Raw genomic sequence first — 25,220 nt, 5'->3', positions numbered from 1 at the left:
AGATAGAACGGTCCGGATGGATGCAGTGGATCGGTGAATGATGACGACGAGAGGAACGGCACTGCATATTTATCGTTTATCCCTTCCATTCCCTTCCCAAGGAAGGGCGTTAGCGACCTTAATCCAAAAGCCAATAGTTTTTTTGTATATACATACCTCAAATACCTACTAAAACTACAAGTTTCTACCCGTCGCTATCGGTTGCTCAACATCCTCGACTAATCTACACGCTTCCCCCTGCACCTAAATATCCTTCTCGCCCATAACACCGTCGTTGCATCTCCGGCTATTGTGCTTTCTTCTTCAAATCGTTACCCAATGTGCCTCTCTTGTTACGATCGTTGTAAAGAACCACGCCAAGCGCGATTAGTCCTATAATCAGTATGTTGGCTAGAAGACGAGGACGGTCAGCGACCCATTTTCAATAAGAAATTGAGTAGGTGGGAGGAGCTTCCGCAAATAGAGGCTGAGGAAGAGCTTATACTCACAGATCACAAAGTGTACCGAAGCTCCCACAAACTCGGCTATGCTTTCCAAGACATTCCACACCAGGGACACTACGCCGTGCACAAAAGCATACACCACGTTGAAGAATGACTGGAAAACAGCGAAGATGCTTTGGAAAATGCCCTGGAAAGCTATCAGGTGAGTCATCATCACAAAGATAATAATGTGAAGATGGTCGTCTTACCTGGACAGTGTGGTAAAGGCCTTCAAAAAGGTTCGTCATCTTGTGTCTTTTGAGTGATTACAGTAGTAGAATAATTAATTCAGTAAGTTTGAAGCTGTCGCTATTATTAGGATGGCCTGTTCAAAGAGCAAGTGGCAAGGACAATTGATTTATTTTTCTGCATGCGCTAGCTACCTACTTATATACTTTTCCGGGCGTTATACTCCATCGTCGCTGGAGGACAACATGATGATGGGGGAGTGAACAACGATGACGTCGTAGACCACAAATGAAGCGGGAGGCCAGGAGCCAAACAAAAGATCGAGCCCCCATTAAATTACGTAACAAAAGCAATGTGAGTCAAATCTCCGCTATTATCCGTAGACGCGTTTAGCTGTGGCACTTCCACCCAGCAAGCCGCAAGTCAAGGAAGTTGTAGTGGAAAACAACGCGCATTACAAAATCGCCACCGCGTTTCTAATTCGACATTCTCATTCATTAGATTTATTTGGGATCTTAACCTGTCGGTTCACGCATGGTGTTCAGTAATACTTTTCACCTTTTCTCGATTCGACATCCATCTATCGGCGGCGGAACCCTTCCATCCACCACGGATATCTGCATCGCGCTATACTTCTGTACGGTATGAAGTAAGAAGAAAACCGAGAACAGCCCCTATACACACTCGAATTTCCCCAAAAGTGCGACGTCTGCCTTTGTCGCCACATCACTAAACAAGGGCAGAAGCCATGTACCCCGACGCTGGTCCTTCTAGACCAGCACCGTATCCAGCAAAGCCGCTCGTAGGCACGACTGGCCGGTCCCCCAGGTCGGGCCCATCGAGACGGGATGATTTTGAACGGGATAGAGACAGAGAAGGATATGTGCGTGTTACTTTTCCTCGTTAGTAATCCCGTTGGTTCCTGACATACCGCACGCTCTGCAGAGTGCAACAACACGACCTTATCCGATACCACCGTGGTCCAGTAGACTACCGCCTCGTCAACCCGTCCGTCCTTACCAATCCGGCCCAAGCATTGGTTCTCGGCCACGTAGTTTTAGCCCTTCGCCACCTCGAAGATCGTACGATCGTGACTGGGAACGAGATAGAGATCGTGAACGTGCTCGAGACCGTGAACGTGATTGGGAAAGAGACAGGGATAGATCTTACGACGTTCGTGATCGTCTTGCTTTGGATCCCGGATGGCGGTCGGGAACCAGTATTGCGGGAGATTTGGATAATCAGCCACCTCGAAGACCTGGCGGGTTTTCTTCTGTACCGTCCCGCGGGCCAGATAGGGAGGGCTGGGGTCGAGAAGATCGGCGCTGGATTGGAGACCGACGAGATGACCGGGACCGCTACGAACCATCACCTCGTGGACCTCCTCGGCCGATAACATCATCCATGCCCCATTCATATCCTTCCGAAAGGCCGAGATCCCCTCCTTCGGCTCCTCGAGGTCCGAGGTCAGTGACAGCTCAACCACTGGCCTCTCCATATCCTTCCCGGATACCTCCAGGGCCCAAGTCTCAAGGCGCTCCGATGTGGAATGATAGGGACAGAGAATCTGGGCCTCGACGTACCTCCGGACCCAACGGTTTACCAAGTCTTAATCTTGCCGCTGCACAATCCCTCTCCGCGCAACCCTCTCCAACCATCTCCAAGTTTTCCCCTACTACTACCTACATACCAAATGCCCCTAATTCTGCGAGGGGCTCGAATAGTCCCATCGACTCCAGACGCACAAGAGATGTGGAAAGGCCTCAGAGCTTACCTCCAGGCTCAATAGTACCAAGTTTACCGCCAGTCAACACGGAGATCGAACCGAAACCTGCTCCGGAATCGCAAGATTTAGAGGAAGGCGAAGTGGTATCTCCTGTACAAACGGCTCGTAATCCCTCATGGAATTACCCTGAAGAACGTCGACGCGCGTGGACTCCACCTAGAGATCGAGATAGAGAGCATTGGGAGCGCGAAAGGGAGAGGGAAAGGGAGTGGTTACGAGAAAGGGATAGAGGCAGAGTTGATAGGGATTTAGACAGGAGACGACCTAGTCCTGCTTTGAGCTCTTGGTCGAACAAAAGAACTGAAGAAAGTCGTCAAGTAAGGCCACGGCGAAGTCCATCTAACCCTCCACGCGATCCTATTCGTCCTATTTCTCCTGTGCAACGGTCAAAGCAGCCTACGCATGTGCCGGTTGAGGACGGTGAATTGAGGTTATCGGAAGCGGCTATCACGTCTGATAAGCGAATTGAGGAGCTAAAAAGGGATCCTGAACGGACAGATCATCCAGCTACGCCTTCTGTTCCTCCACCCCCATCACTACCTGACGCCGACGATGGGATGCCTGATAGCACCCCGGTGAAGGAAGAAAAAGAAGCTAGTCCTGTTGAACACCCTGCCATTAATCCAGTGCGTGATACGACAACGGAGACTGGGTATTCCGCATTACCTGTCCAACCTACGGCCGATACATTGAACGATGTTACAATGAAAAGTCCTGTGATCGAAACAGTCGATGCGCAGGCAAACGGCATGCTTCAAGAGACTATCACAACGGATATTATCATGACTAGTCATGACACAAAAGATGTCTCTATGGATCCTGCTTCGCCTCTCGGCCCGCCCCCTCTTGAAAATGGGTCTGAAGTTTCTGTCGAAAGGCAAACTTCACCGATTCTTGATGCCGTCGCTCCATCTCAACTAACATCTCCTTCACTTCCAAAAGCAGAGAAAGTTATAGAGTCTGTCGATGCCAATATGGCGAACAACGTAAGTTTATGTCCTGGCAGATCTAGCTTTTGTCTAATATCTTTGAAAGGGTGCTGTTCCGGAACCCACCGAACCATTTTCAGGCAAGCAAACCGACACGGTTCCCCAGCTCTCTCCTCACTCTACTATTGCCGAACGACGATCTGTCAAACTCCCTCCAAACATTCCTTTAAATCGCAAAGAATCCTTTCCTCGTAAAGACTCCATGCTTTCTGGCCAATCTACCGACGTTGAGAATGATGTCGAACTTAGAACTGCCGTCTCTGAAATTGACACACTTGTGCTTGAGGACGGCGAGGAGCAAGATGAATTGGGAGCTGAAAAGGCCCGGGAGTTGAACCTTATCGCAAGTGTCAAGGCGGCGCAGGCAAGGCATGTCCACTTGCAAGAGTTCCCCATTCTTGCATGGAACATGGCTGCGGCCCCGGAGGAGTCTTCAAGGGTTACGGTCATGGATGATGAAGGGCGAGAGCGGATGTTGAAGGAGTTTACCCGTCCTTTGAAGCGTGAAGAAGCTATCCGAGCCAAATTTGTCAGATTTGTTGTCGCGCATGAAAAGGTCAAGACGAAAAATACTATCACACGGCTCAAGGACAGCTATCTTTCCATCAACAAAAAATGGAAGGACCATTGTTCATTCCTCGACGAGCTCATGAAGGAACGCGGACCTCCTCCTCCTGAACTTTACGCTATGCCCGGTGCAATACACCCCGTCGTCACGCCTGGTGCTGTTGCCCCAACCACCCCTGCTGTTGAGGAAATTTTCAACTCTCGTTCAAACCGTCGTCGTGGCTTGGGCGGTGATATCGTTGCTACCGATGCCGAGTTCGAAGAAATCTTGGCTGGGCTTGCCGACAATGCTCTCAAGGATCCGAATCTCAGAGCTTCAAAAACTGCCGCTGTTATCCCCGATATGATTGTTGGCCAGGAGAGGAATTTGCAATACGACAACGATAATGACCTCGTAACAGATCCCCTTTCTTTCTATGACAATATTGGTGTCGCCGAACCTATATGGACATCGGAAGAACGAGCTATCTTCGTCAAACGTTACTTGGCGTACCCAAAGCAGTTTGGAAGAATTGCCGATGGAATTCCTAACAAGACAGCTGGTGAATGTGTGCTTTATTACTACAGAACCAAGAAAGAGATGGATTACAAGGGCATGTTGGCGCATAAGCGAGGTGGTGGAAAGAGGAAATTGGCATTGAAAAAGGGTGCGAAGAGCTCGGCGTTGATGCAAGATTTGACGAGGGCAAAGCCAACAGTGTCCAAAGATGATGCGGCTGTTGCCACGCCTGCTAAAGGTAGAGAACAGTCGGTGGTGCTTCCAGCTGGCGGTAAGCGAGGAAGAGGGGAAGGCGGAGGACCCGGTAGGAAAAAAAGAGTATCGCAATCGGTTGCAGTGCCTCAAACGCCAACTCCGCAGAATGAGGAGGAAGAAGAAGGTCACATGGATTCGGCATCAACGTCAAGGGCCGGTAGCGAAGTTCCTTCAGTTTCTAGCACTAAAGCCAAGATGCGTATGACTGTCAAGACTGCCAAACGACCCCGAGTCAGCTCAATTCCCGAACTTTCTACACCAACTCAGAACCCTCCGGCTCAACCTGACACAACTGCCTTAACACCCGCGACTGAAGTTCCTGAGCACCCTTCTTTGACCAACACAACGGAACTCGCTGCCGCTGCTCTCGCCTCTCTCGCAGATGTTGCAACCTCTGCCGCTCAAGCTGAATTGCTCCCACCCGTCCGGCGTGCTGGTAAACGACGCAAGATCGCTGGTGAACCGGGTCCCATTGTCGATCCCAACGCTCCTCCTGCCATCACCGTTGCTGGAGCACCGGAGAAGGAGAAACCCGCACGAAGATCTGCCACCAATTCTTACTGGTCTGTGGAGGAGAGGCGAAAAGTTAAGGAACTTGTCGTGTTGCATGGGATGGATGCCAAGTTGATTGCAGCGCAATTGAAGGGCAAGTCCGAAAGGCAGGTGGGGAATTTTTTGGAAGGTCATAGGACGGAATTGGAAGCTTTGGAAGGTGTTACTGGGACGACGGGAGTTGTTGAAGAAACGAAGGTGCAGACATCTGTGAGTAGATGATCATGCGTTCGTATTCGTGCGGGAAAGCGCTAATGTCAATAGACACCACTTGAGTCGCAAGCTCACCAACAAATTGATGCGCCTGTACAAGCTCGTCCAGAAATGTACAACAAGCCTCGCCAAAGCGGTGGACGTACAATATACGACGCCTTCCCTTCATTTATGTCTAGTCAAGATCGCTACGAGCCGCGCTTGGGTATGTTTCCTTCTTCTAACCCTGTCAGCACGCCTACTCCGGCTTCGCATGCCTCTCATATCGCTCAATCCGCACCAAAGTCTGCTCAAGGGAGTAACAGTCCTGTGAGGCCCATCTTTAGGGCGGGCGGTATGCGCATATCTGCTCTTTTGAATGATGAGCCTCCGACGGAAGCAGGTGAACAGGGTGAAATTGGGGTTGTGCCGGATTCTATAGATACCGCCTCAGATGTGACTATCGACGAACGCGAACTGGATGTCGTGACGGGACCTTCCCCGCGTTCGCTGCCTGCAGCGTCTGACATCCCCGCGGGTTACCCGTCTTACGAGCAGCGACATGATGAACGCCATTCGGCTCACGCTTCTCAATCCCCTTCGTTGCCTCACATGTCTCACTCGCCAAATGCTTGGAACGGTACTCGTCCTGAAGCTTCTCCTATCTATGGACATGCGCCTGCTGTGCCTGCGCCGACATTGGCTCATCGTGGATCATGGGAGTCTCACCCCCCACCGGGTCATATCTGCACCAGCAGTACGACTAGGTTTGAGACCCTCCCTCCTATTCGTTCCCAGCCTGCGACATATGATCGGTCACCTCTTGCACATGGCCATATTGGTCCATTGACACCACATGGTCACGATCGAGAGCAGTTTCATCAGCAGCAGCCGCAAGCACATGATGGCAGTCAAAGAGAGTGGGACGAGAGAAAATATGAGAAGACGGAAGGGTTTCAGTCTGCGACGTTACCACCGCTAAGAAATATGGAGCATGAAGGAGGGGCGCAAGGAGGGACTGGCGATGGAGTGGCAGATGATAGGAACGGTGATCAGGAGAGATAAAATTGAGGTAGCAAGAGAAATGAAGGGAAAAAGTGCAGCGATGAAGTCTAGTTCTATATAACAAGTATAGTATTGCTAGCAGTGTATCTAGCTATGTATAGGGTATATGGGTACTTTAGAGCATAGAATGAGAGTCGAGGCTATAGAAGAAAGATGGAGCAGTAATAAACGTGCAATCTGAAATCTGCGATGAGCAAAGAAGAACAAAATAACCTTGTCCCTGTTTTCCGGCTAACGGCAGTTCGCATCATGGAATTCGGACATTGACTGCTCCAATCAGCGATATGCAGGAGCCGAAATGCCTCGGAGTCTTTCTGGGTTACTTTTCTGTTTGTACACAAATCACCGACAGTTGTTATCCCAGCATCAACCTTTGTAGAAGCGAATCATCATCGCCCAAATCAGTAGCGAAGACCAGCCGTCTAAGGAGCAAACAACACTTAATCCTCTGGAAGACTGACTGTATAAAGTGAATAAATCAAAGACCTTTTTGAAAGCAATTCAACATACATCGACAATAGCAAAATGTCCACCACAGCCGACCAAGAAACACAGGTCATCACTGCAGATGGGATGGCCACTCCTGTTGGGAAGAGCAGCATTGGCAAGGGTAGGATCGCAGTCGATATGGATGATGTCCTCTGCCAGACAAACGCTACAATCGTTCGCAGTGAGTTCAATTTCGATCGGTTGATACTGAAAGTCCTCACGCCGAATCCCCAGTGCACAATGAACTCTTCGGGCTTGACCCACCTTTGACCCTTGACGACTTTGAGAATTACCTCTATTGGATGAATCGTGGTTGGGGGAACCCTGAGGAGACAGTGAGCATGGTGGTCAGTAGCTTCTGAGATATCAACAAAATCATTCGAACTGATATTCCGTATGCAGTCAAAACTCTATCAGAACGGACTTTACATGCGCGCTCCGCCTGTACCAGGTGCTAAAGAAGCCCTTCAAAAGCTTAAGGATATGGGCTACTGGTATGTTGAGCATGGAAAAGTGACAATCACTGGAACAATACTGACCTTTGTTTTAGTCTTATTATCATCACAGCTAGATCCGAGAGTCAGAGAGAAGGGACTGAAGAATGGATCATGGAGTATCTCCCTGATAGTGAGTATATACTCATCTGTCAACAGCAAGTTGTGCTGATCGTCCCAAGTTTTTGACGAGATCCACTTTACTGGTGCCTTTCAAGATCTTGAACCCACCAAGGAGGAACATGAAGGCCACGCAGCTCGAAAGGCTATCGTTTCTCACAAGAAGCGCAGTAAAGCTGAAGTGAGTATAACCCCCCTCATTGTCATAGCGGTACTGATTTGGCATCAATTCAGATCATCCACAATACTTCATCGTTGTTTCTCATTGACGATTCTGCGGAGAACGCCTACGACATTGCTACCTCATGCTACACCCACCCTCACGCTACCAAAGTCCTCCTTTTCGGCGCTTACCCCTGGAACGCTGTCGTCCGCTCCCCTGAATCGACCCTTCCCATCGAGAAAATGACCTATGTCGCCAAGAAGGAAAAGGGATTATTGGGCGAGAGTGAGAAACTAAGAAACGAGAAGATTCAAAAAGGATGGTTACCCGAAGGTGTCGTGCGAGTGAGTGGATGGAAAGAAGTAGTCAAATGGGTGGAAGCGTTTGATAAGAATGGAGGGGCGGGAGGAAACAGGATCAAGACTGCATAGAGTAACGTCATGATTTAACTAGACAATACATAGCTCCACAACTTCTGTTGTACCTATATCCATACTACAACTAGACGCATTACAGTATTTTGTGAATAATAACATACTTGCTGTGATCAGGCTCGAATGCCAACAGCATTGAGGACGGCAGGAGTTTCTTCTGGTTCCTTCCTGGGCCTTGTCCTGTTGGCAGGATCAAGCGTACCATCAGGTCGACGGGGAAGAGCGTTGTAGTAACCTGGACGCTCGACTGGAATACGATTCAAGTACTGCGGGAGACATGGCAGACGTCAGTTCATCTATTCTAATCTAACAGAAGCGGCAAAACCGAAAATGATGAGAAAGAAGCTCACAGGGAAATGGGTAGTGCCCTTACGCCCTTTAAATACTTCCACCTTCTTGGCAAGCTCGGCTGGAGACATCGAGTTACGAGGGCAATAGCATACATAGGTTACAAAGCGGGTTTGATCTCCTATGGGGGAAGCATTCCAGTGAATGGTCCGCGAATCCCATACTTACAAGAAGCGAGAAGTAAGCGAAGAATCAAGTGAACCGCCCAAAAGTCAATACTCACAAATGAGATCGCCCTTACCAGCACAAATCTTCACCTCTTCACACCCCTTGTTCTTATACCACTCGGTGTCCTCTAGCTTGTAGTTATAACCATTCTCCAATACCCCCACATCTTGGTCAGGCTTGAAGCCCCCCATCGAGTCAAAGTACTCTTGATGAATCTTGTGTGACCCTTTAAGTACGCACAGTCCTCCATCAGAAGGCCCATTAGCAGCGAGGTTTGCGATACCTTGGTATAGCTCGAAACGGTTGACGTTTCGTGGGTTCTGGTCAATATCTAACGTGATATCGAAGTCAATCAAGTGGATGAGGTCATGAAAGAGGGGAAGTTGACTGACGAGGCCACGGTGCAGTGGGCTTTATGTCCGTGCGGCCCGTTTGGTCATTAATAGGTAGGGAGGCGTTCATGCCGTCAAAAGATACGATCAAATCATCTGTATCCCAGATCTGCTCGAAGATCTTCCTAATACCAGGGTCCCTACATTACTACCGTGAGGATCACAGGGCTTTACCTTTGCACTTATGGAGCTTCACTTACGTTCGAATCTTCCACACGAAAGCTTCGTGGTTGACAGAATATCTGTTGTACAAGCCTCCACTTGGGACAGAAAGAAGAATCATCAGCACGACGCACCTCTGGACAATAACGTGCCCATCTGCGGGAGCAACTTACGTTGTGCTATAAGGTAAGTGTTCGGTGGTCCAAGTAGACCTGTCATCTCTCTTGAATCCATAGGGGAAGCTCTCCAGCCATTCCCAAGCTTCGCTGATAAACTCATCGCAACTTGACTCTGGAACAATGCCCGGAACTACGACATAACCGTCACGCTCGAGGTCGTTGAGAAAAGCCGGCCTAGTCATTGTTGTTATCGCTGATCGTAAAGATGGAAAGTTGGCTATGCGTTTCAAGAGGAGAAAGGTGAAAATTGGTGGTGTATTGAATAACAAAGTCGCTGAGAGTTCGACCTGATATTATTATATGGACCGGATAATAACAATATCCCCCACTCTGACCCACTTGGTCAATCAGATGAAAGTGGGGGAGATCTAAAAACCATTTCGCCGTTGGATTGTCATGTGCTTGACGATGTATTCCTCCGGGACGAGGCCGACATCGGTCGGCTATACTCTGAACGGCATCAACTGGTTATCCGTGTAAATGCCCAGGGTGGGGAGCAGGCTAGAAATGCTCACGACTCATCACAGCGCTCTAAGAAACAAGCAATTATGAGATAAGAGAGAAAGGTAGGTGGAGCCCCAGAAGCCGTCATTTGGGAGATAAGCTTATAGCTATACTGCTTACCCCATACCGCAGCTGGTATCTTTCTTCCGTCAACCGTCATTTTCAATCATCAGGAGACTTGTTATCATGAACTACACAAAGTTTACATAATTACTTCTCCCCCACTCTCTTTATACTGCTCCCCCACCTTGCATACAGACCGTTAGACCGTTAGAAACCGTAAGTGGGTTTAAGAAAGTCTGTTAATAAAGTTGTTTTTTTTTGTGGAGGAGTAAGCAAATAAAGCGCCCAGTACTTCTTCTGCCAGCCATGACCGATTGAGTAATGAACTGCCGTCTACCGCGTAAGATGGCGGAAAGTCACCTGCACCTGACTTCTCTCTTCTGGAAGAAGCCTATTCCCACCAGCGCCGAAAACTCTGAAGCCCGAAAAGCCAAATAATCTCAGGATATCATGTGCCTTATCGTGGGATAGATTATGGAGTGGGGGAGAGTGGGGGAAGACTCACAAACTGACCAAGGGACGAATAGCTTATGACCAGATGAGAAAAGATGTACAAATAGAGAGACTTTTACGCGACGAGCTTCCCCCCACCAGGTAATAGAAGATTATCCACCATTCTCTAACACCAGCTATCTATCATTCCAACAAGCAGTTGAGCTCATTCGCAATGGAGGACAAGACCGCTCCTGCCGTTCATAGCCTCGAGCCGGTAGGCTCTCACTCATCATTCGACAAGAAGGAGGTTCATGTCGAGCTCGAAACCACTCAGAAACAGGGAGAGGCAACGTTCTATGAGACCATCTCTGCTTCTCCTCTTAATCCGTGGTCGAAAACTAGTTTCCAGCTCTATGGGATCTTACTTGTGGCTGCATTGAATGCCACTGCTTCTGGCTTTGATGGGGTAAGTTAACGTGGAGGAATCTCATGCAGAGGAAGGGGCTGATACCAATGGGTGATGGTACAGTCTATCTTCAGTTCTATCAATGCCATGTCACAGTACTCTGAGTACTTCCATCACGAAGAACTGGGCAGCTCCACTGGAATGTAAGTGTCTCCACCTGAGCCTTGCTCAAATCGTTTTTTGCTCATCAGTCCTATTACTCTAGCATATTCATGATCTATACTATCGGTAATATGATCGGTTCCCTTTTCACAGGACCTATCTGTGACCACTTTGGCAGACGGGCAGGTATGGGTTCAGGCGCTATCATCATTATGGCGGCCGCCATCATCCTCACTGCTGCAAAGAATGATTCTTATTTGCTCGGTGGTCGATTCTTGCTGGGATTTGGTATCTCTATCGGTACTAGCTCAGCACCTACTTATGCCCTTGAGCTTGCTCCCCCTCAATGGAGGGCTCGAATCGTTGGCTTCTATAACACTTGTAAAGCACCCGCCTTTCTTCTAGGGATTAAAGAACGACGAGCTGATAATCTATGCAGTCTTCTACGCTGGTTCCATTCTCTCCACTGGTGTGGCTTACGCTTCCAACAAATCTAGCGGCGAGCTAGCTTTCCGTCTTCCCCTTGGCCTTCAGCTAATCCCTCCAACATGTATCCTTGCGGGTCTCGCTTTCGTCCCCGAGTCACCACGTTGGCTCACTGCTAGAGGCAAAACAGACCAGGCGGCGGAGATCTTAGCGAAATATCATGGAGGCGGTGATATCAATCATCCTGTAGTCCAGATGGAATTGAGAGAGTTTGAAGAGGGTATTCAAGTAAAAAAAGCACAATCTTGGTGGAACTATTATGATCTGTGAGTATGGGCAACTTTGTAGAATAATACGGGCACTGATCAGCTTGTAGTGTCGATACTCATAACCAGCGATGGAGGTTTCTTATGATGGCGTGCATGTCCTTCTTCGCACAGCTCTCCGGTGTAAGTCTGGGCCTAATCTACACGTCCCAACAGCTATTAACCACTACGATTCAGAACTCTGTCCTTACGTACTACCTCCCCTCAATGTACACCAAACTCGGCATCACATCCACCGACCGTCGTCTCCTCCTGACGTTCGCCAACTCGATTGTTTCTTGTACCGGCGCCGTTTTTGGCTCGGCCACCAACGACATGATTGGCCGCCGTACTAAGCTTTGGGTGGGATCCATCGTACTTGCCTGCTTGTTTGCTGCTGTGACAGGCTTTTCGAGCCAGTTCGAGGGCGGAGCCGATAATGTGGATGCGCCCATGAGCAATGCTGGTGTGGCGTTTATCTTCTTGTTTGGATGTGCCTATAGCTTTGTGTACACTCCCCTGACAGCCACATACTGTGCAGAGGTGTTGGCTAACCATACCAGAGCAAAGGGAATGGGAGTGGTGAGTCCAATACGAAAAAGCTGTTCGACCATCAGTGCTAATGAATTTACTGCGACAGCATGTGATCATGAGCAATTGTGCCAATCTGTACAACACTTATGTTACAGCTATCGCTCTTGAAGCAATTGGATGGAAGTATTACCTGGTCTTTGTGGCGCTTAACTTAGTATATGGTAAGTTCTAATTACCGCCGTTCCCTGCCATGCGTTTGAAAAGCTGACATGCCTTTGAAGCGGCCGTTTGGTTCATCTTGGGTGTCGAAACTCGTGGTCGAACACTCGAGGAACTCAATTCGGTCTTTGATGCCAAGTGGCCTCCAAAAGAGGCGCTGAAAAAGGCCACTCTGGTGAAGGCGGAGGGTCGTCTAGAACAGCTTTGAGTGGGCAAAACTGTTCGTAGGCAGAATGTTTGATCGTGTACTGGAGAACATGGCGGTGTACAAAGTTGTTTTGCTATAGAGCTGGCGGGTCCTCAGGGTACTGGCAATTGTATACGAATCATAATAAAGGGGCTACTGTACGAGTCTTCTGTTAGATGCAATAATATGTGATGAACGAAGAAAACACCGCAAACCGCAAAAGTAATTCGGTTTGAGTCGGATTTGACAGAGAAAGCGGAAGGGCTGGTTATCCGGCAAATCCAACCGGCAAATCAACAGCCGGACGTCCACGCCAAAAGGCTGGAGACGCAATGAAAAACAGATACTTTTTATATTAACGGAACAGCTTCTTTTCAATCAAGGAGAGTTCTTTCAGCTCATCAGGCAAACGATAAGACGGTTCGAAGGCAATTCACTTATCGCTAGTCCCGAGGGAAAGGCTATTTTGACACTTGAATAAGAAGGGGAAGAGCAAATAATCTCAGGCACAAATCACCTCGTATTCTCGTCTGTAACGTCTGTCAGCATGTCTCGGTTCAAGATTTCAGGTGCACTGTGGGACAGTATCCACCACTACTCGTCTTTCCCACAGACTGGAGGTGCGTCCTCATCCCATTTGGCCGTTTGAAGCGGTATCATATTGACAAATCTCCACAGTTTCCCTCCAACAAATGATTCATTTCGGCCATAACCCCACACCTGGTACACTCCTCAAAGCTTCTCAGTTTCTTTCTGAAGAACTGCCTATCAGATTATCACATAGGGTGGTAGAACTCAACGCTTTACCAGATGGACTCGCCAAGATGCCTAGTATCAACAAGGTGAAGGAGTGGTATGCTCAGAGCTTTGAGGTATGTCCGAGTTAATCCGAAGGCATGGCGGAAGGAACTGTTTAGCGTGGAAAACGGTATGCTTCTAAATCAAGATCCCCGAAATTGTCGGGCGGTAGATGAAGTGACTCGTAGATGGTCTTGACGAAATCTGGGAGACATGAGGACACGGGGACAGTTGTCGGCGTCAGCGAATGATGTGCAGATCGGTGGCTGATGATTCTCATGTGGAGTAGGAGCTTGTGACATTTCCAAAACCTAGATTCAAACCAGAACTTGAAGGTATACTTAATGTCCCAAATTCAGAGTGAGCCCAGCAATTTCCGCTTCCCACTTATCTCCCTGACAGTTCTACCTGAAACAGCCGAACAAAACTAGCTTTCCCCAGCTCCACTCCTAACCCTTCTCTGGACCCACTTATGGACGAAGGCCCAGTCGGTTCCGGTCTTCTGGTCGAGAGACATAACCAGGGAAACGGGAACGGGAATGGGAATGGGAATATAAGCGGGAATGGAAATGGCAACGGAAACGGCAACGGGCAGAGGTTACGGATACCCATGGAACGTCGGTACTATTCACCGCCACCTGCAACTCTCGTCTACCCACCGGAAGTACATGAGTACAACGAAAGGTTTACTCATTTACTTGAGAATATCAAGAAAAGACACGACCCAACTGTCACTACCGTTGCTCAAGGTGTATTGGAGTGGAAGAGGAAGCGAAAGACCGGGAGGATAGGAGTACCGATTCAGGAGTGGTTGGATAGGTTCTACATGAGCCGAATTGGTATTCGATTTTTGATAGGGCAGCGTGAGTCTATGACAATGCCTCGAGAAAAACGTGATCGAGTTGAAAACATTAAAGGATGAAGCTGATCTTGGAACCTATAGACGTTGCGCTCAACACTTTACAACCTCATCCTGATTATGTAGGGATAATTTGCACTCGAGCCAACGTGCATGATATATGTCATGAAGCAATTGGTAAGTCTAACCCAGTACATTCGTTATTCATTTAACTCATCTTGACATCCACTCAGAAAACGCCCGATATGTCTGTGAAGAGCATTACGGCCTCTTCAAAGGCCCGCCTATCCAGCTTCTTTGCCCTAAAGACCTCACATTTCCATATGTGCCCGGGCACCTCTCCCACATCTGCTTTGAACTCTTGAAAAACTCCCTTCGTGCGGTTGTAGAGCGTTTTGGAGTGGAGAACGAGGAAGCTTTCCCCCCGATCAAGGTAGTTGTAGTTGAGGGTAGGGAGGATATCACCATCAAGATTTCGGATGAAGGTGGGGGGATTCCCAGGAGTGCGATTCCCATGATCTGGACGTGAGTCGGAATCTATTTACTGTCCATGTGGAGGCAAAGAGTCAGGTCGACTGATCTGGAGCAGGTACCTCTATACTACAATGAGTGACGAAGGTTTAGAAGCGACCATTGAACAGTCAGATTTCAAAGCCCCCATGGCTGGTTTCGGGTACGTTGCCCTTTTTGTGCTCTTGCCCATCAACACAATAACTGACAATGACTCCTCGGTAGCTACGGGCTTCCCCTCGCAAGGCTGGTACATACTTTTTCCAAGATTACTCTCAAGGCTGATATGCTAACTACCGCACAGTACGCTAGATTCTTTGGTGGCGATCTCAGATTGATCTCTATGGACGGGTACGGGACGGACGTGTATATTTCTCTCAACAAGTTGTCCTCTAGGTAAGCATATTCCAGCATCAGCTGTAGCTGAAGAATGATGTCTAATGGTTATTCAGTTGTGAACCTTTGCAATAGCATGGAAATTGAAACATAGCATATGACATCCACTCACATCAGCAGCAGATGGCAGTCCGTGTATGAAGAAGGTACAAAATGTAACATAATCACGATCTGTAGTCGTAGGGCCTCGCAAATTGCACTTTGTACGGTACAATGCATTGGAAAAACGTCTTGAAAACATTACAGTCCGCATCACCTCCGGCCATACACCCTTGAGCGCCAGATAAAACGTGGTCTATTCACTCTACTTCTTCTTCTTCTCTTTCTCCTCTTCTTCCGCGTCCTTCTTCGCCTTGGCCACATCCTCTGCCTTGATACCGGCTGCTTCAGCTCGAGCTTCGTTGGCCTTTTCAGCAGGAGACTTGGCGTCTTCGATATCTTGTTGAGCGTTTTGGATGCGGTTTTCAACTGAGTAACGGGATCATTAATAAGGAGAATTAAAATCAGAGCGAACGGCAGGGAACGTACTAAGATCATGCAAAGCCAACACCGTCCTGATCATCGAGCTCAAGAACACTACTAAACTCTGATCATTCACGCCCATCCTGAATGCCTTACCCAGCTCCACATCTCCTCCAAGTTGAGGCAAGAGACCAATTATCTCCTGCAACTGATACACCACCTGGTGGTTAATTGGCATCTTCCCGCTACGTACCGCTTCGAGGTACTCTCCAATTTCATGCAGACGAGCGTGCAGACCACGAAGTGATTGGAGTTGGGACGCGACACGGGTAGAAAGGGATTGCGTGGTGAGTAAAGAAGATGACGGGGCGGATGACGAAGAGGAGATGTCTCTCAAAAGATGTTCCACACCAATCTCTTCGGCTTCTTCGGCTTCTATAGAGGTTGAGACATGGGTAAATGTTCGTTGAGTGGCAGTCCCGTCATCCTTGATCTCTTCAACTGCAAAGTAGGCGTCAGTGGGGATACCAGTGTCACCTCGGCCACCAGAAGTTCGAACATCAACAATGACCATAACAGGTCGAGGGCAGAAACGTTTGAAGAGTTCAGTGATCTCGAGGTCGGATGAGCGAAGACGGGGACCAGTGTGGTAGAATCCTATAGGGCGCTCCTTGGCTTTCGGTGATATGAGCCATCCGATCCGCACGAGGATAATGAGGATAGACCTACCGTTGACTTTTCTGAACATTCTCCACATTTCCTCAACATAATCCAAATCTAAGAAGAATGTCTTGGGATCACGCTCATCTTCTTCAAATGGAATCGCAAAACTGTTAGTAAAGGTCATCGTTTTGTCAGCTCCTGTTTAATGTCTCTCCGACCCATTAGAACCTGATTCAGCTCATGACTGACCTGTTCGCAACGTTGATGGAAGTCCCATTATCTTGTCCTAACAGCACACCCAGCACTCGCTTGTTCTTCGACAAGGGCACTCGGGCAGCGTGATCAACCACAGACAGAAGAACTAAAGGGTGTATAACGCTAGAACATCATAAGTTAGTCTGGTGTTCAAATTATCTAGTGAACGATGTGGTTGACGTACACATTGACGCCGCTAAGTTCTGTGACCTATGATATTTCCGCATCAATATTGCTCATTCAATTCGCATTCGGCAATTATAAGCTCACCTGTGCCGTTGTTAAGCCGGGCATGTTGATAGGAATTGAATTGAAGATTGAAGATGAATTCGAGATGGTACTTTTGGATACACCTTGTCGAGTTCAGTAAGAGCTCCGTCCAGAACGCTGACGCGAGTGACACACGAAATTAAATGTGCACCCCATTTACGTAACCTCCACCCTCTAAACCCCCCTCACTACTACCTATGGTCATGACATATGATACTGCACGCCGCCGGCTACCTCTATTGTCTTTCGCAACTATATTTCCGTTTTCCATCTTCACTTAAAGTCTCAAACATGTCAGATCCTCTAAATGCTGCTAGCCTTTTGGGCCTTCTTCCAACGTTACTACCTCAGGGAACAACATCGCCCTTGCCGCTCTCCACCGACGCCATTGCGGCCTTGGTACACGCAATCCATACCGCCCTTCAATTCCGCCTAATCTCGCCTGCGCCTCAGCCAGTAGATGATAACTCCAAGTTAGAACAACCAAGGTCTGGTGGCGATAACGATGATGCCATGTCTGAAGTTACAGCGGTCGAGCAGGAGGACAATTCACAACCGCCCATTGGACGACTTGCCGAAGGGTGGAACAGTCGAGGTGAAGATTCCTACTCATTCCAGTACCGGCATGATCAAAGTGCTATGAATTTTAGGGTCAGAGTAGGGAAAATGGGCAACAGAGTTCAGATCGACGCTATGGCTGAGGTGAGTGTTAGCGCACTGAACGTGTCAAGAAAGCAGTGGCATCAAGGTCCGGATGCTTATGCCTGTGTCGTTTGAAAGGATGGTGAACCACATAATCTGTCTGTTGTCAGATCTGAATTAGTAGATTCCGGGCTGTTCCCAATCCCGAGCTCGGCCACTGCTTCATCAGCTTCTAACCAAGAATCACCAGATGCTTCTGCTACTGCAGTCGGGTTTAAATCAATGAACGAGTAAGCGAATTTTTCTTGCAGTTGATCTCTGACCAAAAGCTGACCGAGGGCCTTTTCAGCGTCAAGACATTCGTTGAAAAGTATAGTCGCGACGTCATCTCAAGACTGTTGCCCGGGCTCTCAATTCCAGGGTACAGCCAGGTATCCGGCTCTGATCCTCGTGGTCCTCCTCCGGCTGGAGCGCCACAAGGGAGCGAACCATCTCCTGCGCGTCCTTCGGTCCCAAGGACTGGTGACCCACTTCTGGACAATATAAACAACATCAACCCATCCGGCCGGAACCCAGCTTCTCTCGGACACCGCGACCTCGATCCTCTTGCGTCCCTCCGTCCACCTGGATCGTTCAATCCTAACAGAGATGGCGGTGGGATGCTGATGGATTTTAACCATCCCATGTTTGATTCTCGCCGTGGTCGAGGTTTGGGCGACCCGGATCTTGATGGGCCGGGTGGTTCAGTCCAGCCTCCAGGATCGAGGTGGGATCCTGTAGGCCCCTCTCCTGATGGAGTGGGCGGTGGAGGGATCTTCCCTGGAGTAGGCGGCAATCCCCTTGGGGGTGTGGGGAGAGGTGATAGGGATAGGTGGGGAGATGAGATGCCTCCTCCTGGGGAGTTTGGGCCTGATCTGGGAAGATTTGGAGGCGGTAATGGAATTGGTGGGCCGTTGGGTGGGGGTCGTGGGGGGGGAAGGTTCGGTGGTGGTGGTGGATTCGGGGGCGGAGGTGGTTTTGGAGGCAATATGTACATGTAAACCTGTAATCAGAGGGTAGAGAGCATCGAGTGCTGTAAAAAAGACATCACATATCAAAAACTTGTATGCAACATACTATTGTACTATGTCTTCGACCTGGCTCTGCTTCCTTCTGCACTTGTCTTCACGACTTGGTACATTTATTTCTTTAGCGTCCTCTGCTTCTCCGCAAACTCTACAATCTTCCTCTCCACAAACATACCCTTCCTCTTCCTCACACCATCGACGTAGGCCTTAGCTACATTCGCCTTATCAGCCTTCTCTCCAAGATCTTCCAGCTCCTCCTGGGTGGTGGGAACCCAGAAGGGATCGAGGTCAAGGGTTTCGTAGCCGGAAAAAATGAGTTGAGGAGAGGCAGCACCGGAAGTTCGCGTTCGGATTTCTATCAGGATCGTATTTGATTAGGGGATTGTAAATGAAACAGTAAGAGCTGGACTCACCATCGGCGAAACCGAAACTCTCCACCACTGGCAACATGGCTCGAATAGTGAAGAATGAAGTTCCCTCCTTCATCTCCTCCGAGACAATTCTTCCTCGACGCCTGGCAATGACACCATAGACCTTGCCCAGTACATCAGCTACAATCAAGATTAGCGAAACTTTTCATCACAGAGTAAAGAGGGCGAATAGACCCACTAGATGCCTGAATATCACAGGTGTACATTGCGAGCTTTATCCTTGGACTCCAATCCAACAAGCCTTGCCTACACGCATCTCTCACAGCCGAGATGAGCGCTCCACCCACCACCTGCCCCTTTCCTTGCTCCGACTCCATTCCTTGCCTATCAAGCTCCACACTCTCCACAACCCAAGCCATTCCGACCACAGGTTCAGCACAGAGCGGGCCCTGGAAAGTGGAAAGCTGGAAACCAGTTTCGATAGATGACTCGTAATCTCTCAGCAAACGAAGTTCAGCTCGCGCAGCTTCATTATCAGAGGAGGTGATGGAGCTGAGAGAAGCTAGTTGATCCGCAGCAACAGCATGATCGGTGGAGAGAAGGGCATCATCGGCTGATTGACCTTGTGCCCGCGCTTGGGTGAAGAGCTGTTCACGTCGCCTTAACCTGAGATGTTTGGTGCCAACAGGGTCCAACAATAAGTTGGCACCCACTCTCTTGGGTCCAAAGCTCCATACTCTGTCCGCGGCTCCAGCCCAATCACCGCCGGCCTTGTTGAGCAACCTCTCGAGCTCAGTCCAGAACTCTTCGGGAGAGAGTTGACGGGCTTCCTGCTGACCTTCTGGGACTTCACCCTCACCACTTTGTCCTTCAGCGCCCTCCTGCACATCGGTTTCTTCTTCACCTTCCTTGCCATCGCGCTCACGGACAAGCATCTTAGAGATAGCACCTTGTTGGCTAAGCAAAAAGGTTTCGACACCCTCTGGCAAGGGCATAGCTCTCAACCTGAACTTGACAAGACCGTTGATCACTGTACCATTAATAGTACCTCGGGGTGCCCCGGTAGTCTTGGGAGGTGCCATGTCCGGTGCCTTGACGGCGGTTTCTCGGAAGGGAACAATAGGGGCGGACTGTTGAATAGGACACTTGGCAAAACGTTCACGAAGGTCTTTGAGACAACGCTAATAGAGTAATCGTATCACTAGAGATATCAAGGGGGAAAAAGAGGACGTACTTCGAGATGCAATTCTCCAGCAGTGATGATGACATGTTCTCCGCTTTCCTGTACAAAGTACTCTGCACAAGGATCGGCTTGGTTCAAAATTCGTAAACCTCTGATTAACTTTGGCATATCGCCTACCCAGGGATCGTCAAAATCACATGGATTGAAAAGTATCGAACGAAATAGACTTACTAGGGTTCTCTGGTTCAAGTGCAACTCGTACAATGGCGTTCGCTCCAACACCTACACCTGCCAAATTGACCAAAGCCTCCTTTCCAAATCCTTCCTCAACGCCCTTTGCATCAGGCGCCCATAATGTCGCGCTTCGAGGTACAGCCCTGTTCAAGCCACCAATAGCACACACATGACCCGCTGGAACACTGTCGACAGACACAAGTTCTCGGCCCATCATCATATAAAGATCAGAAGCGATGATGGGGACAGTGTGTTTAATGTTGTGTGGGTGAGAAGGGGGCAAGGAAGAGTCGAATTTTGGGAGAATGGCGAGGAGGGAAGTACCGCGGTGAAGGGTAGAGGAGAATATTCGGGAGAATCCGAGGAGAACTTCAGAGTCGCTATCGTCGACGGCTGGTTTCTCCGAAGTAGCGGGTTGGATGTTCTCGAGTGAAAGTGACTCTAGTGGCTTAGCAAGGTCCTCAGGCAACGGTTGCCCATCAAGCCCTTCACCTTTAGCCTGTCGCTCCGCCACTAAAGCCGCACGTCGTTCTCGCTCCTCTCTTCCTCTCGCTCGCATTTCCTCAGCCGTCATTTCTTTCGGTTTGTACTCTGGCAAATCCCCCTTGCGGACAGCAAACATCTTACTCACATACGCAACCACTTCAGCTCCTTCTCCCTGGTCGCACTCGTACAACCCCCTCTCCAGCTCGTTTTCAGCCTTCAAACCACCGCTAGCGGCAGCTGCTTTTGCCTTTTCTGGGTGGAGCATGTACGGAAGGCGGATGGCTTGGGCAGAGGGAGGTGGAGGGATGACTTCAATGATGGATTGGAAAGTGGCGGTAGAGAGGGGAAGCCATTGTTGCATGATTAGGTTGAGGAGGTTGCGGGTGTCTTTGGATCGGAGATCGCGAGGGGTAATGCGAATGTTGAGAGCTGTTACGATCTTCTGGACTGCATCCGGGTTGCTAGCATCTGTATTAGGATATGTCGGTTTGGGTCATAAAACAGCTCGAACTTACTACTCGTTGAGGACTGTATCGTAGACTCGCCAGATATTCTCTAGTACAAATTGGACAAACATAGGCTTGAGGTTTCGTCCAGCAAGCTTCTTGCGCCCCACGACTCTCTTGGTCTTCGGGTCGAGATACCAATCACCCCATAAAACTCGACGGAGGTTTCCTTCTTTGATTTTGAGCTTTTCAGCGTAAAGACGGGCAAATTTACCCAGACGGAACGCCCAACCATCGATAGCAGAAGCGAACAGAACATTTCCCCTGTCCGGAGCAAAATAGATATCCTCATCCTCCTTCTCCTCGTACTCTTCATCATCATCAAGATCTTCGCCTTGCTGCTCTTTCCTTGCCGCAAGTCGCTTTTCTCTTTCTTCTCTCCACCTCAAATCGTCCTCCATTCGCTCAGACGCGTAGAATGAACCCATGACGGCATTGACCTGCTCAATCAATTGTGAAATGTGATGATAAGCTTCTGAAGGTGACAGCTTGAGTTCTGTGATAAGACGATCCATCTTGTTGATTACGAGTAATGGCTTGAGCTTGTCCATCCAAGCTTGACGAAGAACGGCGATCGTCTGAGTTGCCACACCTTCCCACACATCGACCAGAACGAGTGCACCGTCACACAGTCTGCTCGCTGTTGAAACCTCACTGGCAAAGTCCACATGACCAGGAGTATCAATGACGTTGCAAATGCACTGTTGGATACTAGATGTACCATCGGGCGAAAGACGAGTCATGTCAAATCGAAGCGAGACGGCGCTGGATTCCATGGTAATTCCTCGTTCTTGCTCGTCTTCTCTAGAGTCTAGGAACCGAAGTTTACCAGCCATTCGAGAGGAGATGATGTTGTTGGAGGATAGGAGCGAATCGGCAAAAGAGGTCTTGCCATGGTCGACATGGGCAACGATTGTGACGTTCTGGACAGTTGATGAGCAGGAGAAAACGGCAGGAAACATTGAATATACGAGCTTACGCGAGTGTTCTGAAGTGGTACTGCGAATATATTGGACATATCGAATTGATTTTTACTGGCTAGAAAGTTGCTTCAAGACGTCTATTATATTTACAGACTCGAAATGTCTTCCGTCTCGAATACAGACTCGGCGGACGCAGAACAAAAGTCTTTGCTCGGAGCCGATAATAGTCTTGGACAGGAAATGATGACGTCAATTTCCAATGTCTAAGGCGCGCTGTCGACTTGGCGCGTCGATTAAATATCAACTCAATCCGCCCAGGTTTCATTCCCAATTTCATTATGCAACTCGCCCAATATGGCAGTAACTTCAACATTCTCCTCTTCCGATACCCTGCATACCATCTCTCTCCTGCCACTCGCGACTTTTCTTAAGAGTCTCACTTCCGCAGAGAACATAGCCCGGCTGCAAGATGTTCTCGTCAAATACCGCTCTCCAGAAAGCTGGGAGAGAGTTGATGAGCGAATGATCTCGAGCGGCGATCTTCCTCCACCAGGATATACATCAAAGCCGAAGGACGATCTATCAGATGAATATATCGATGATATCAAAGCTCGAAACCAAAGTCAAGATAGAAAACCAGATCGAGGTGAAGATGAAGATGAAAATGAAGTGTTGGAAGAAGGAATGGAATGGGACCATGATCATGATATATTATACCCCTCACCGCCAAAGAGATATATCCAAGAAATTCGCATAGACCTCCGGACACTTCATCCAAGGGCAATATTTGCACTAGAGTCCTGGCGACGTGAAACATTGGGTATGGAACAGCTTGTGATGGAATCGATGGAATCAAAAGCGTTCGCAGCTGGCCTCGATGCTGGTGCTGGTGAGAAAAATGAAGGAGGTTATTTTTCTCTAGGAGTATCCTCCTCGCCAAAGCCAGTCCAGCTGAGGAGTCTAGATATTTGGTTTAGAGGGGATAGAGAGGGATCGGAATCTACGTCCACAGACGAAAGGTCGTCAATTGAAGTTGAGTCCATCCCAATTCGAGCAAAAGCAGAACCTTTCATGGACGGGCTATCTATATCAGGATCTGCAAAACGGGCAAGGGTTCTCAAGACTTATGGGTCTTCCAAGCGGCTTTCCTCATCGTCTTTATCTCATCCCGATTTCGCAACTCGCTTCGCCTCATTATCGCCCATCCTTGCTACTTCTTCCAGTCCCTTATTGTCTCCAACTCCATCCGAGGCGGAGAAAGGAAAAACCGAGGACAGAGAAAGTGTCAGTGGTGAGAGATTAGAGGCTGTTAGTGCCTCTAAAGCTGTTTCAGAGCAGAGAAGCTTGTCGAAGAAGAGGAAGAGGGGAAGACCGCGAAAGAAGGCTGAGCGACCTGGTCGGCCGGTACAAACGTCCGCGCAGTTAGGGGAGGAAATATCTGCCACGAAGAGCGATGGGGTTGAGGAAGAAGAGGAGGATAAGAGTTTTATTGAGCATGATGCAGGGGAAGAGAAAGAAGGGACAAGTAGAGGTACGCCAGTCCGACTTGTTCTTTATTTCTGAGTTCCCGAACAGTGACTGATCCATCTTTTTCACCTCACAGGTCCATCTTCTAGGTCTTTGAGGTCCCGAATGCTTATAGCCTCCACTTCAAAAACACCCGATATCTTTGAAGGTGAAGAAGAGCTTGAAAGCTTTCCCAGCGAAGATGAGCCGGAGATGAAGAAACAAAGGCGGATATATAGACGTAAAGAAAAAGGTGTGAATGGCGAGGAACGGCCAAAGAAGCGTGGTCGACCACGAAAAAGACCTTTTGTTCTCGCTTCGCCTCCTCCTGCAAATATGTTTCTGCCGGTTAATAGACCTGCCAAAGGCACATTCGCCAATCCTATCAAAATATCTACACCTGCGCTACCCATCAACAATGGTCCTACCGCTGCTACCTTTGCTTCCTTGAAACCAAAATCTACGTTTGACTCGAGAAACGCCTCGCCTATCCCGTATCTATACGCTGCTACATTACCAAGGATAAGCGGGAACCCCACCCTTCCTTTCGGTTCGACTTCTTCCACATCTTCTTCATCTTCACCTAGACCACAACGTCCAAAGCGCAAGAATGCGTCTGGTGTTTTGCAGGCAGCGGAATTTGAGTCAGATTCAGAGTTGACAGAGTTATCAGAGATGTCTGAACTTGAACCTCGGCCTCAATCGCAGTTTCAGTCTCACTCTCGTTCTGGTTCTGGTTCTTGGCCCCACTCCCAGTCTCAGTCAAAATTCCGGGCGTCAGCTTCGGCTTCAGCTTCCTCGAAGCACAAATACAAGTTCCAATTTGATGGTGTGCTTCTTCCTTCTTTTTCGCGCCACGTTTGATAAATTTGGAGAAAAGTGAGCGGCTAAATGTTAGGAGGGCAGAAATGGAAGGTGTTAATCGATAGGCGAAGGGTATATTAGGTCCAGGTTGTCGCGGATAGGGGGCACGATCAATTTTTTTTTTAGAAATGGGTAGAAGATTGAAGTTGGGGTATGGTGCTGCATTTTCTGTTGTTTACAACGGCCGAGAAGCGCAAGAAGCATGATGAAACGGTCGAGGAGGAGACTAAACAACGAGTGTATTTCTTGGAATGTACTCTAGTAGTAGCTTTGGTAGTACGAGTAGTAATAACACATCTTTGGTACAAGTCTGGGTTTTACAAGTGAATGTGCGTCACGTCAGCTGTCAACAAGTGTATGTACGCAGTTCTCTTTGTTACGTTACCATCTTTGTCATCTTTTCGCAAAGCCCGTTTCAAAATCTACCTCCTGAGGGCCAAGCAAATACGACCTTGAGTG

At 48.8% G+C, this 25,220-nt stretch overlaps 10 protein-coding genes across 10 annotated transcripts; 6 read left to right on the top strand and 4 right to left on the bottom strand.

Moving 5' to 3' along the window:
- Positions 1-33: 33 nt before the first annotated feature.
- On the bottom strand, positions 34-827 carry CNA00410 (expressed protein). The gene is made up of 4 exons (XM_024656145.1): positions 692-827; positions 489-630; positions 157-390; positions 34-92 (listed from the first exon to the last, which is right to left on the bottom strand). The coding sequence occupies exons 1-3, from the start codon at positions 728-730 to the stop codon at positions 287-289; spliced, it is 285 nt and encodes a 94-aa protein (XP_024512086.1). The 5' UTR covers positions 731-827; the 3' UTR covers positions 34-92; positions 157-286.
- On the top strand, positions 117-6,677 carry CNA00400 (histone deacetylation-related protein, putative). The gene is made up of 8 exons (XM_024656144.1): positions 117-436; positions 500-644; positions 700-773; positions 862-1,025; positions 1,173-1,554; positions 1,617-3,443; positions 3,493-5,529; positions 5,584-6,677. The coding sequence occupies exons 5-8, from the start codon at positions 1,420-1,422 to the stop codon at positions 6,574-6,576; spliced, it is 4,992 nt and encodes a 1,663-aa protein (XP_024511820.1). The 5' UTR covers positions 117-436; positions 500-644; positions 700-773; positions 862-1,025; positions 1,173-1,419; the 3' UTR covers positions 6,577-6,677.
- Positions 6,678-6,915: 238 nt separating this feature from the next.
- Positions 6,916-8,344, top strand: CNA00390 (conserved hypothetical protein). Its single transcript, XM_024656143.1, has 6 exons — positions 6,916-7,246; positions 7,300-7,412; positions 7,468-7,559; positions 7,616-7,692; positions 7,742-7,860; positions 7,914-8,344. Exons 1-6 carry the CDS (start codon positions 7,102-7,104, stop codon positions 8,271-8,273), a joined length of 906 nt encoding a protein of 301 aa, XP_024511819.1. The 5' UTR covers positions 6,916-7,101; the 3' UTR covers positions 8,274-8,344.
- Positions 8,266-10,191, bottom strand: CNA00380 (hypothetical protein). Its single transcript, XM_024656142.1, has 7 exons — positions 10,041-10,191; positions 9,520-9,975; positions 9,385-9,444; positions 9,185-9,324; positions 8,848-9,123; positions 8,627-8,787; positions 8,266-8,542 (listed from the first exon to the last, which is right to left on the bottom strand). Exons 2-7 carry the CDS (start codon positions 9,705-9,707, stop codon positions 8,390-8,392), a joined length of 978 nt encoding a protein of 325 aa, XP_024511818.1. The 5' UTR covers positions 9,708-9,975; positions 10,041-10,191; the 3' UTR covers positions 8,266-8,389.
- CNA00370 (hexose transport-related protein, putative) lies at positions 10,032-12,935 on the top strand. The gene is made up of 10 exons (XM_024656141.1): positions 10,032-10,091; positions 10,162-10,308; positions 10,620-10,993; positions 11,057-11,136; positions 11,199-11,476; positions 11,535-11,847; positions 11,898-11,970; positions 12,025-12,408; positions 12,467-12,581; positions 12,642-12,935. The coding sequence occupies exons 3-10, from the start codon at positions 10,760-10,762 to the stop codon at positions 12,785-12,787; spliced, it is 1,623 nt and encodes a 540-aa protein (XP_024511817.1). The 5' UTR covers positions 10,032-10,091; positions 10,162-10,308; positions 10,620-10,759; the 3' UTR covers positions 12,788-12,935.
- Positions 12,936-13,127: 192 nt separating this feature from the next.
- Positions 13,128-15,536, top strand: CNA00360 (hypothetical protein). The gene is made up of 10 exons (XM_567085.2): positions 13,128-13,386; positions 13,445-13,638; positions 13,854-13,924; positions 13,982-14,427; positions 14,508-14,600; positions 14,657-14,948; positions 15,013-15,096; positions 15,159-15,183; positions 15,238-15,329; positions 15,386-15,536. Exons 1-10 carry the CDS (start codon positions 13,314-13,316, stop codon positions 15,402-15,404), a joined length of 1,389 nt encoding a protein of 462 aa, XP_567085.1. The 5' UTR covers positions 13,128-13,313; the 3' UTR covers positions 15,405-15,536.
- CNA00350 (proteasome regulatory subunit 12, putative) lies at positions 15,442-17,054 on the bottom strand. The gene is made up of 6 exons (XM_566467.2): positions 16,980-17,054; positions 16,894-16,919; positions 16,704-16,832; positions 16,521-16,621; positions 15,858-16,466; positions 15,442-15,797 (listed from the first exon to the last, which is right to left on the bottom strand). The coding sequence occupies exons 1-6, from the start codon at positions 17,001-17,003 to the stop codon at positions 15,634-15,636; spliced, it is 1,053 nt and encodes a 350-aa protein (XP_566467.1). The 5' UTR covers positions 17,004-17,054; the 3' UTR covers positions 15,442-15,633.
- Positions 17,055-17,238: 184 nt separating this feature from the next.
- CNA00340 (expressed protein) lies at positions 17,239-18,697 on the top strand. The gene is made up of 3 exons (XM_566466.1): positions 17,239-17,681; positions 17,760-17,911; positions 17,971-18,697. The coding sequence occupies exons 1-3, from the start codon at positions 17,271-17,273 to the stop codon at positions 18,659-18,661; spliced, it is 1,254 nt and encodes a 417-aa protein (XP_566466.1). The 5' UTR covers positions 17,239-17,270; the 3' UTR covers positions 18,662-18,697.
- A 5-nt stretch (positions 18,698-18,702) lies between these two features.
- On the bottom strand, positions 18,703-22,559 carry CNA00330 (glutamate-cysteine ligase, putative). Its single transcript, XM_566465.2, has 7 exons — positions 22,448-22,559; positions 21,478-22,391; positions 20,474-21,423; positions 20,294-20,415; positions 19,298-20,240; positions 19,102-19,239; positions 18,703-19,043 (listed from the first exon to the last, which is right to left on the bottom strand). Exons 1-7 carry the CDS (start codon positions 22,484-22,486, stop codon positions 18,802-18,804), a joined length of 3,348 nt encoding a protein of 1,115 aa, XP_566465.1. The 5' UTR covers positions 22,487-22,559; the 3' UTR covers positions 18,703-18,801.
- Positions 22,560-22,739: 180 nt separating this feature from the next.
- Positions 22,740-25,129, top strand: CNA00320 (expressed protein). Its single transcript, XM_567084.2, has 2 exons — positions 22,740-23,922; positions 23,995-25,129. The coding sequence occupies exons 1-2, from the start codon at positions 22,746-22,748 to the stop codon at positions 24,759-24,761; spliced, it is 1,944 nt and encodes a 647-aa protein (XP_567084.1). The 5' UTR covers positions 22,740-22,745; the 3' UTR covers positions 24,762-25,129.
- The last annotated feature ends 91 nt before the right edge of the window (positions 25,130-25,220 follow it).

The sequence above is a fragment of the Cryptococcus neoformans genome, chromosome 1 (genome assembly GCF_000091045.1).
Source record: "Cryptococcus neoformans var. neoformans JEC21 chromosome 1, complete sequence".
Taxonomy (NCBI): Eukaryota; Fungi; Basidiomycota; class Tremellomycetes; order Tremellales; family Cryptococcaceae; genus Cryptococcus; species Cryptococcus deneoformans.
This window is presented reverse-complemented; position numbering and strand designations above follow the sequence as displayed.

What these genes read in the sequence shown, in the direction of transcription:
- CNA00360 (XM_567085.2), top strand. Translation starts at nt 13,314, where the DNA reads ATGTCTCGGTTCAAGATTTCAGGTGCACTGTGGGACAGTATCCACCAC. An exon ending in GGTATGCTCAGAGCTTTGAG is followed by an intron (nt 13,639 to 13,853) that starts GTATGTCCGAGT and finishes CATGTGGAGTAG; the next exon opens with GAGCTTGTGACATTTCCAAA. An exon ending in TCGATTTTTGATAGGGCAGC is followed by an intron (nt 14,428 to 14,507) that starts GTGAGTCTATGA and finishes TGGAACCTATAG; the next exon opens with ACGTTGCGCTCAACACTTTA.
- CNA00390 (XM_024656143.1), top strand. Translation starts at nt 7,102, where the DNA reads ATGTCCACCACAGCCGACCAAGAAACACAGGTCATCACTGCAGATGGG. An exon ending in AAACGCTACAATCGTTCGCA is followed by an intron (nt 7,247 to 7,299) that starts GTGAGTTCAATT and finishes CCGAATCCCCAG; the next exon opens with TGCACAATGAACTCTTCGGG. An exon ending in AGGAGACAGTGAGCATGGTG is followed by an intron (nt 7,413 to 7,467) that starts GTCAGTAGCTTC and finishes TTCCGTATGCAG; the next exon opens with TCAAAACTCTATCAGAACGG.
- CNA00320 (XM_567084.2), top strand. Translation starts at nt 22,746, where the DNA reads ATGGCAGTAACTTCAACATTCTCCTCTTCCGATACCCTGCATACCATC. An exon ending in GAAAGAAGGGACAAGTAGAG is followed by an intron (nt 23,923 to 23,994) that starts GTACGCCAGTCC and finishes TTCACCTCACAG; the next exon opens with GTCCATCTTCTAGGTCTTTG.
- CNA00400 (XM_024656144.1), top strand. Translation starts at nt 1,420, where the DNA reads ATGTACCCCGACGCTGGTCCTTCTAGACCAGCACCGTATCCAGCAAAG. An exon ending in ATAGAGACAGAGAAGGATAT is followed by an intron (nt 1,555 to 1,616) that starts GTGCGTGTTACT and finishes CACGCTCTGCAG; the next exon opens with AGTGCAACAACACGACCTTA. An exon ending in ATGCCAATATGGCGAACAAC is followed by an intron (nt 3,444 to 3,492) that starts GTAAGTTTATGT and finishes TATCTTTGAAAG; the next exon opens with GGTGCTGTTCCGGAACCCAC.
- CNA00380 (XM_024656142.1), bottom strand. Translation starts at nt 9,707, where the DNA reads ATGACTAGGCCGGCTTTTCTCAACGACCTCGAGCGTGACGGTTATGTC. An exon ending in GCCCACTGCACCGTGGCCTC is followed by an intron (nt 9,124 to 9,184) that starts GTCAGTCAACTT and finishes ATATCACGTTAG; the next exon opens with ATATTGACCAGAACCCACGA. An exon ending in AGGGCACTACCCATTTCCCT is followed by an intron (nt 8,543 to 8,626) that starts GTGAGCTTCTTT and finishes TGTCTCCCGCAG; the next exon opens with TACTTGAATCGTATTCCAGT.
- CNA00350 (XM_566467.2), bottom strand. Translation starts at nt 17,003, where the DNA reads ATGCCCGGCTTAACAACGGCACAG. An exon ending in CCGGCTTAACAACGGCACAG is followed by an intron (nt 16,920 to 16,979) that starts GTGAGCTTATAA and finishes GAAATATCATAG; the next exon opens with GTCACAGAACTTAGCGGCGT. An exon ending in AATGTTCAGAAAAGTCAACG is followed by an intron (nt 16,467 to 16,520) that starts GTAGGTCTATCC and finishes TATCACCGAAAG; the next exon opens with CCAAGGAGCGCCCTATAGGA.
- CNA00410 (XM_024656145.1), bottom strand. Translation starts at nt 730, where the DNA reads ATGACGAACCTTTTTGAAGGCCTTTACCACACTGTCCAG. An exon ending in GCCTTTACCACACTGTCCAG is followed by an intron (nt 631 to 691) that starts GTAAGACGACCA and finishes ATAGCTTTCCAG; the next exon opens with GGCATTTTCCAAAGCATCTT. An exon ending in TTCGGTACACTTTGTGATCT is followed by an intron (nt 391 to 488) that starts GTGAGTATAAGC and finishes CTCGTCTTCTAG; the next exon opens with CCAACATACTGATTATAGGA.
- CNA00340 (XM_566466.1), top strand. Translation starts at nt 17,271, where the DNA reads ATGTCAGATCCTCTAAATGCTGCTAGCCTTTTGGGCCTTCTTCCAACG. An exon ending in AGATCGACGCTATGGCTGAG is followed by an intron (nt 17,682 to 17,759) that starts GTGAGTGTTAGC and finishes GTCGTTTGAAAG; the next exon opens with GATGGTGAACCACATAATCT. An exon ending in GGGTTTAAATCAATGAACGA is followed by an intron (nt 17,912 to 17,970) that starts GTAAGCGAATTT and finishes GGGCCTTTTCAG; the next exon opens with CGTCAAGACATTCGTTGAAA.
- CNA00330 (XM_566465.2), bottom strand. Translation starts at nt 22,486, where the DNA reads ATGTCCAATATATTCGCAGTACCACTTCAGAACACTCGC. An exon ending in TACCACTTCAGAACACTCGC is followed by an intron (nt 22,392 to 22,447) that starts GTAAGCTCGTAT and finishes TCAACTGTCCAG; the next exon opens with AACGTCACAATCGTTGCCCA. An exon ending in GAGTTTCGGTTTCGCCGATG is followed by an intron (nt 19,044 to 19,101) that starts GTGAGTCCAGCT and finishes CGATCCTGATAG; the next exon opens with AAATCCGAACGCGAACTTCC.
- CNA00370 (XM_024656141.1), top strand. Translation starts at nt 10,760, where the DNA reads ATGGAGGACAAGACCGCTCCTGCCGTTCATAGCCTCGAGCCGGTAGGC. An exon ending in CTGCTTCTGGCTTTGATGGG is followed by an intron (nt 10,994 to 11,056) that starts GTAAGTTAACGT and finishes GTGATGGTACAG; the next exon opens with TCTATCTTCAGTTCTATCAA. An exon ending in TGGTGGAACTATTATGATCT is followed by an intron (nt 11,848 to 11,897) that starts GTGAGTATGGGC and finishes ATCAGCTTGTAG; the next exon opens with TGTCGATACTCATAACCAGC.